The sequence below is a fragment of the Archocentrus centrarchus genome, chromosome 11, assembly GCF_007364275.1.
Source record: "Archocentrus centrarchus isolate MPI-CPG fArcCen1 chromosome 11, fArcCen1, whole genome shotgun sequence".
NCBI classification, from domain to species: domain Eukaryota; kingdom Metazoa; phylum Chordata; class Actinopteri; order Cichliformes; family Cichlidae; genus Archocentrus; species Archocentrus centrarchus.
The window spans coordinates 31436493-31445625 of NC_044356.1; the positions used below are offsets into that span (position 1 = coordinate 31436493).

A 9133-nucleotide genomic window follows, 5' to 3' on the forward strand; every position below is an offset into this window, starting at 1 on the left:
AGGATGTTGAATATGGAGCTGCCAAGCAGGAGGAAAAGAGGAAGACCAAGAGAAGATTAATGGATGTTGAGGGCTGGTATGACAGAGGAGGATGCTGGGGACAGGGTCAGGTGGCTGCAGATGAACCACTGTGGCGACCCCTAAAGTGAACAGCCGAAAGAAGAAGCAGCTTGATACGAGACTGCATTTAGCTAAATTGCAGACTACATTCAAATTCTTCTCAAAATACTGAGGTCATGTCCTGGTGTGTTCAGCCCTGTAAGTGAAAGTGTCAGAGCGATAGTGATTTTATTCTGAAGGGTCAGCATGTGACTTCCTCTGCACTCCTGCATTGACTGAAAACCTCATTGTTTCCTCACAGGTTGGACGGATCCTCTCTCCCGACGGGGTAACGGAATTAGTAGCTCAACGGGTCTTTGTCGGGTTTAATTTCTCGTGTCGAGATATTTATTCAAACACTCGTTTCAAGGATTTGCTGGTGGACATGGGCTGCGCTGGATTCACCTGCTCCAAGCACTCCCTGTGCGCGCTCAACATCCTCTATGTTGTGAGTATCCACATCACAGTTTACCATATGGATTGTTGAAGTGCCGGATTCATCAGCACAGGTGCTGTTTTAACCGCCCTCATAGTCTTAATGCAGTGTAGGAAACGTCCTGGTAAACACACTGATGAGGTCAGACGCTGCTTCAGTCAATTATTCATTGTGGTTCCAGGATCAATTGGCCATTCCGTCCATGATGACCCAAATGAGAGACGAAGAGTTTAGAAAAGCATCTGTATCTGTAGGTGCCGGCTTTAACTGGGCTCCTGTTTCCTCCCGTTACCGTTTTGTGAGTGCAGAGGTTGCCCTGTCTGCGGAAGCTTTTCCTGCAGCCTTACAGCTCCGATCATGTCTGCTTTGCCAGCTTGAACTAAGGTGTCTACATGATCCCTACAGGATCCAACCAGGTGTTAATTAAACAGTGGACCTGGAGCCTTGCAGGCCTTTAAAGAGGGCGCTCCACAGATTTTGCACTTCAGTAGGGACACCCAGCTGGTCCTGAGTGTGATCTGTGAGGGTGCGGGAGATACTAATGATGCCACAGTGAGGTAATCTGCCTCACCTTTGACTGAGCTCTTTAGCATCATATCAGTTTGATATGTTGGTCTTTGCCTCTTGTGTAATCTCTCTTTGTGTAAGTGTGGTACTAAAGTGTTCATCGTGTGAAGGTGGGGAGGATAAAATGCACGTATACCTTTGAGCTCATATTAAAAATTTGCTTTTAAAGAAAAGATGAAATTACTTCACTACTGGGTTGATTTCTACATTTAAAAGGCCCCTTGTTTAAAAACATCTAGGATCTGTGAATCTGCAAATACCTTTAATTTTTTAAAGTGTAATCTCTGGACTTTAGTCCACCCAGTGTTTGGGTAATGCTGGCTTCAGGTTTCCAATGGACCCAGACTCTTCCAAGATAGTTGTGCTTGTGCAAATCCTGCCCTGAGAAACTTTCCTATTCTCGGTCCAAACCTTTGAAACTCTGCGTTCTGGAGGTTAAACGTCCAAGAGAAGTGGGACTTTCAGATACACTGAACGGCTGGAGATCACTTAAGAAAAATAAGTAACATAGCAACACTGTGTGTCAGTGTTTCCACATGTACTGCAGTAGATGTGCTTTGAAAAGCCATCCAGTGGGGCAAATAGGACCCTCTGCCATGCTGGTCCTAGTCTCCTGACTGCATGTATGATAACAACTGAACACAAAACATCCCACCAAAAATGTTCCCAAAGCTTAATAACGCCCCTGGATTTCCCCACTGTAGAGGTCATGTTTTTCTTTTTATCTGTCACCTATCCTCTGTATCAGTGCTTCTGTACTATAAACTGAAATTCACGACTTTATGGGTAAGGAGTATTTTTACTTTCTATTTAAAATTTTTTGTTGTTTTATGACCACAATTTGACCCAAACTGCTGACACTGTGTCACTGCTTCACACCAAGATTTCTTGGCTGCTTCTTCATGAGCCATCAGATTATTTGTGATCAAAGTCCATGCAGACAGCACGACACAGGATAACACAATAAAGCTCTCCTCTAACCCAGAGCAGAATGTGAATAGGTAATCCAGCTATTGGTCTTCCTGATAGTGTATGATAATTACAAGGGGTGAATTTTTATTTGAAGCTGCCTGCTGCAATTGATTTCATATGCTCAAATTAGTCCATATGTGATTACATATATTACAAATTATATTTACATCTGCCACACAATCAGTGTAGCTCTCACACTCAGCCTGTATGTCTGTCCTGCAGATGGTCAGTCTCCTGATGATTGGCATCGCAGCATGGGGAAAGTGGTTTGGTCTGGTCTCCAGTTTCCAGGTGGTGGGAGGCATCATCGGTGTGGGTGTCTTTCTTTTCTTTGTGGCTCTGACTGGCCTCATTGGGGCGATGAAGCATCACCAGGTCCTGCTCTTCTTTGTATCCTTCACAGATTCGTGCTGTGGCTGCTCTGACTGTTCTTTCATTCACAACTAATATAAAACACAGATTCAATTCCATTTTATTTGTATAGTGCCAGTTCACGACAACAGTCACCTCGAGGTGCTTTATATTGTAAGGGAAAGACCCTGCAATACAGAGAGGACCCCAACAATTAGACAATCCCCTATAAGCAAGCACTTGGTGACAGTAGGAAGGTCTCTTTAACAGGAAGAGACCTCCAGCAGAACCAAGTGCTTGCTCACAGGGGGTCGTCTGATTATTGGGTTTTCTTTGTAATTATTGTAGGGTCTTTACCTTACATTATAAAGCATCTTGAAGTGACTGTTTGTTGTGATTTGACGCTATATAAATACAATAAAATAAATTGAATTGCAAGGCAAGTATAAAACACAAATTAAACATAATAATATCACATACATACAGTACAAGTCAAAAGTTTGGACACAGTCAGCGATTCCTTTGAATGGGTGAGTGTGTCCTTTATGTTGTGGGCCTTGTTTTGTGCTCATTCAAAAATCTAAAAAAAAAAAAATGATGTGATTTATTTAGAATTAAGAATGTCAGGTTCCTCAGACAGACAAGAGGGTTTAAATAATAAAAAATAACCAGAGGAGAAAACATGATTGGCATAGGTCCAGAACCTTACAGTCTGTTCTTCCCTGAATAAAATAAGTGAAATTGTTTAGATTTATCTTTGTTAGTGATAAAAATATTTGTCCTGTTTCTGACCAAAAAGCTGTTTTTAACTCTCCTACAGTATCCTGTCTTTATTACTATTTTGGGAAATCCATTCTCTATTCACGAATGTATGTGGAAGAAGATCCAGAGCTGCACTGTATTTCATAGACAGCAGAGAGCTGAGCACACACGCTCCACTTTTACAGGCCTCACGATGAGCAGATATGATTCTACAAGTCAACACTTTCAACTGTATATGCAGTGCTTCAGTAACACTGACTGTCAGCAACAATATCTGTGCTAATGTGTGTAATGTGGTCCAATTTTGTTGTTCTTTAACAGTGAAGCTCAGTACATGATCATCCTGTTCGTGGTGTTCATTGTGCAGTTCTCTGTTTCCAGCGCTTGTCTGGCTATTAATAGAGAGCAGCAGGTAAGAGGTTCAGTTCAGAGTGAAGCAGCACAAACTGCTAACTATCCAACTTCATCAACTGCTTTTCCCAGGAAAAAGAAATAATCATTTCTATGCCTACATTACAGCATATATGTATACACATTGTTACATCTGACGGTGCCATTCATAAACTGTTTGTCATTCCTTGACTTCATGCACAGTACAGTTAGATAGCTCACATTTTATTGGAGCCACAGATAAAACATCCGCTATAAAGGGTGAGGAACAGAAGGATCAGGCAGCAATCCCAAGCAACAGCCGCATTAAGAGATGAGGAATGTTTGAATCTTATATAGACTTCCACACTGTAACAATGTGTTTTAGTAAGTAGCAGCAGTGCAGCTCAAGTTGGCTGCAAGTACTAGCTAAAATCTGCTGAATGTCTTGTATTAACACGCACATAATTAGATGGTATTAGCTCAGGATGGTTGCTTACTTATTGGAAGGTTGTTGGTTTGGTCCCTGGTTCCTCTAGTCTGCATGTTGACGTATTCTTGGGCATGTTACTTAACCCAGAGTTTCCCCTGTTGTACCCATTGGAGGGTGAGTGTGTGAATGTTTGGTTAAAGGTACCTAGGCATAGAAAAAGGTGCTGGTGTGAATGAGGCTTGTAGGAAGAAAGTGCTTTGAGTCCTCAAATAAAGCAGTGGGTAAATGGACTGGGTCTTATATAGCTCTTTTCTACTCTACCTGCACTCAGCACTTTATGCAACATCTCGAATTCACACACACATTCATACAAGCACTATTTTCTGTGTCTAAGTGCAACTCGAGGTTCAGTAACTTGCCCAAGGATACTTTGGCATGCAGGCAGGGATTGAACCACCACCCTTCTGATTAGTGAACAACCTGCTCTATTTACAAAATACATTGAGAACAAAATTTATTTAAGTAACTTAATCAATATTCCTATCACTGCTCAGAGTCACTCAGATAGCCTACCATGTCCAAGCTCAGACCTGGGTTATTAATTATAATATCCTTCCCAAATAAGAGGGGTTTTTTTTAAACAGTCTCATTATTGAAAAAGAATTAGATTTAATGTTTCTTGTTGAAACCTGACTCAAAGTATGATGTATGGCAGTCAATCAAACCTGTCCCCTACAGCTTTACAAGCTGTGAGACAAGATCAGATTGCAGTTCTCCACTCTCCAACTTGTGTGTGAAATGATGGACCTTGGTGCTTTCAGTTCATTTGAATACTTAGTCATTGATTTGCAAATTAAATCAAGTGTCCTCATTGTTATAATCTATAAACAACCAAAACCACTAATTTCCTACCACAGTTCTCAGAATTCATGGCTGTGGCCTAGCAAATTTAATTCTTGGTACAGGGATGGCTTTGAACCTGGCATCAGCTGACCCAGGCGGGGAAGCAGGCAAGTGGGGACTTGATGTTGGATGACGCAGGTGGAGGAATTGGCAGGGATGCAACTCTCATCCTCAGTGCTGGGACAGATGTGACCCTGGCATCAGTCACCTTTGGAGCAGGCTGGGACTTAGCTTCAGTTAACCCAGGCAAACGGACAGTCATAGGCCTGGTATCGGTCGCTCTCGGACCAGCTGGGCCTGGCGTAGACCGACCCAAATGAGGCACTGTCGCTGGCCAGGCATCAATCACTCTATGAGAAGGCTGGGATCTGGTGTCGACCAAACCAGGCAGATGGACCGTTGTGAGCATCGGTCAACCTTCAGCGCAGGCCCAGACCTGGTGTGGACTAACCCAAGTGGAAGGACAGGTGTGGAGCTGGCCAGTGCTGAGCACTGACGTCTCTGCCAAGCTCGGCTGCAGAGAGGATGATGAACAGCGTCTCTGGGGACCCCTTTTCCTCTTTGAAGATGACAAAGCAGAGGAAGTAGCCTCAGGCAGGTTGCTAGCAGTAGCTGCAGCAGGTTGGGTGGCTTGCTGACTGTAAACTTAATCAACCCAACCTGACCACAGCTGAGGAGGGACCTGAGGACCAGGCACCTGAGAGGCATGGCGTCCCCCTATAACCACACCTTCAAGTGGGGGCTCTCGTGGCCCCGCGTGTCCTGCTGACAACAGGAGGTCTCTTCAGTTCCACGGTCCTCTTCAGAAAGAAAGAGCCACGTGGATTAAGGATCCAAAAGAAAAAGAAGATAAAGAAAAAATGTAAACAATAAGCAAGCTAAAAATTAAGCAGACAACTTACTGTTGTCTGAATGAGTGTCTCTTAAGAAAGCTGCATCAGACATGTTGTGAACAGACACACAATAACAACATACACATGTGGGGGGACATCTATAACTGTAGCAACACAAAATTTATGTGCTACATTCTCCCCAAAAGTATAATTCAGATAATGCCAGAAAGATAATTGAACAATAAGTATTCTGTCACCTCCTCTTTTTTACAAACTTTATTTGTGAATGTTTCTCCAAACTCCACTCTTGATCTTTTATTATGGTAAAACTTTTTTTTTTTTTAATTTTTGCAAATGCATTAAGAATTAAAAAAAAAAACTGAAAACCCTAATGTGGTCCAAAATGAACTACTAAAATGAACCACTGTGCTCCAGGATCACCTGTTGGAGGTGGGCTGGAACAACTCTAAGAGCACCCAGAGAGACGTGGAGAAGAGCCTCAACTGCTGTGGCTTCAAACACGTGGACCCCAACAGCACTTGTGATGCTGTGAGTGTGGATCAGTGCTTTTCACAAAGTGTTTCCTATTCCCTGTTACATCTGATTAGGTGCAAAGAGGCTGCTGATTGTGCTGTTTTTCAGATGTATAATTTGACTAAGAGCAGTAAAGTTCAGTTTTGAATAATAAAATCCCTTAACTGCTGTCAGAGGCATGTTTTTTTTTTTTTAACCACGTGCTGTCTCTCTTGCAGGCCTGTTTCTCCAACAACTTCTGTTCACCCTGTGCAGATCAGATCCAGGAACACGCTGGAGATATTCTCCGCTTCGTTGGAGGAATTGGTCTCTTTTTCAGCTTCACTGAGGTGAGCCACCACAGATAGTGCTGGGGTTTGGTACATGCTGATACAAATGTTAATACTTGTGCACATGCTCTCCACAAGTATTAGCATTAGCTGTTTCCGTACTGTGATGAATTCTGAATCCTGAATGAAACTCTTCAAATAAACCGTAACTGTGCAACTGTACAGTATACAAATAAGAATCTGAGCTGCAAAAGGCTATGTACACATCTGTGTATTGTATCCTACATCAGTTGTATAGTGCAGTGTGCGCAATTGCACATGTGCAATTTGTAAAATGTAGATAGTGAAATATAGTTACAAGTTTCAATCTGTAGCTTTGGCATTGCCTTACCACACGGTGATGCATCTGGTCAAGATGCTCTCAGCTATGCAGCTGCAGAGGCTGCTGAGGATCTTGGTTGAGATAGCAAACTTCCTCAGCCTCTTTAGCAAGTACAGCCGCTGCTGAGCCCTCTTAACCAGCTGTGTGGTGTTAAATGTCCACGTAAGGTCCTCACTGATGTACACACCCGGGTATTTAAAGCAGCTCACCCCCTCCAATTCAAGCCCCCGAATGAACAGTGCCTGGAGGCAGCTCCTCTCCATCCCCATGTCCACTCTTGTCAGTGTTAAGGGTGAGGTTGTTCTCCTCACACATGACACCAGACTGGCGACGTCCCTCCTGTAGGCAGCTTCGTCCCTGCCAGCGATAGATCCTATCACTGCGGCATCGTCTGCAAACTTTAGAACTCTTTTCTCAAACTTTTCTCTCTAAGGGTTAAAATTTTATTGGTGAAGAAATTCATGAAGTCATTACTAGTTAATGTTACTGCAGCTGCCTTCAGTTGCTCCTTGTTGGCGGGTCTCTCTGCCTTCAGCTTTGTTATATTTTATTGAACTGCATGCTTTATTGGGTTGACATAGTTGACCAACTTGGAGACTGAAGAATCTATTTGCACTGGGAAGCACCATCCAATCCATTTTCAATCCATCAAGATGTTATTTAAATGCAGATTTTCAGCTTTAATTCAAGGTTTGTTTGTTTGTTTTTTTTGCAGAAATATTATATTAACAGGTCTGATATGTTAATGTAATATTTCTGCAACAGGTCTGATGTGTTATCTTTTTTAATATTTCCAAATAATTGTGGCTTCTAAATCCTTCTCATAACATAGTAGTGTTTGGGAACAGATTTGTAAATCTTTACATAGAATTTGTTGACATAAAGAAAATCTTACCCATGTACTGTGTACTCATGTCAGATTCTGGGAGTGTGGCTCACATATCGCTACAGGAACCAGAAGGACCCCCGAGCCAATCCCAGTGCTTTCCTGTGAGACGGTCACAGCTCCGGCCCCTCAACCACCATTGACCCCTCACGACCTCTGTGGACCTTCTCTGGGCTTTAACTGTAAATACAACACTGACATGTGCATTTCCACTGACCGCTGCAGTGATGCTGTTATAACCTGCTGTGTTTGGTTTTCACGAGTGAAGTGACATGTGAGGACATTTCTGCTGAAGTGAACATGTAAACGTATTTAGTACAATGGGCACTTGTGGTATGAGAAGAATGAATATTGTCTGCTGTGTAATCCTGAAGCATTTATGCAGCCTGCCTGAGTGTTAATTCTGAACACTTATGCCAATGACTTGTCTGCACACTGATATTAAAGATTTCATGTGTGAAAGTGTGAATGTTTGTAACATGCAGATGTTTTGCATATTTGAAAGTGTGTGTGTGTGTGTGTACGTGTGCGTGTGTACACATGCATGTGTCTTTCACTGGTCTGAGTTTTTCTCTGTATGCTGTGGATTTGCCCTTTTACATGACTCTGTCCATGAAATATGAGCTACTGTATGAAAAACTGAAACAATGATTCTGTAAACTGCCCCACTGAGCCTTTGTACTGTTATCCACAATATGATACTAATGGAGTAAAAGAATTCAGTGTCTTCATCATATGTCTTCTGTATCTTGGAAGGGAACTAAATAAAGGAATGCACCACTGGAAATGACTGTATTTTTATGCTATCTGAATTTTAATTGTAGGATATTCATCAGATGATGAACCAGTATAGCAGCCTCTGTCGTGTGACATTATATGTAATCCAGACTAGCACAATCATGGGGAAACTTCAGAGTATAAGTTAAGAGATTTTTATTTGTTAAGGTCATAGGATCAAAATTCACCTTTAACCTTGTTTATTAAGTGTTTTGTCACCTGTTTTTTTTTGGGGGGGGGGGGGGGGTTTGCTGATGAATTTCACTAAAAGTACAAATTTAGGGACAATTATTTCACAGTTGTTTCTGTTACATGCATTTAAACAAATTGTTAAATTAATACACTTATCATAAATACAGATCTAACTTAACACTTGAGCTGAAAGTAATAGATTCATATATAGAGAGGGAAGTTTTTGTTGAACCAAAAAGGAGTCACAGTGCCTTTATCACAAATGACCGCTCCTCTGTCAAACGCACCCAACCTGGGGGCAACCTGACCGGGATTGTGCCGTTGGAACGATGGAGGCAGGGCAGACCAACAGACAACCTGCCACAGCA

The 9133-nt window shown here is 42.3% G+C and overlaps 1 protein-coding gene across 1 annotated transcript; it reads left to right on the forward strand.

The window, feature by feature from the left end:
- The first annotated feature begins 318 nt into the window (after positions 1-318).
- Positions 319-8568, forward strand: LOC115788254 (tetraspanin-13-like). The gene is made up of 6 exons (XM_030741221.1): positions 319-547; positions 2297-2464; positions 3519-3599; positions 6161-6274; positions 6478-6588; positions 7830-8568. Exons 1-6 carry the CDS (start codon positions 485-487, stop codon positions 7902-7904), a joined length of 612 nt encoding a protein of 203 aa, XP_030597081.1. The 5' UTR covers positions 319-484; the 3' UTR covers positions 7905-8568.
- The last annotated feature ends 565 nt before the right edge of the window (positions 8569-9133 follow it).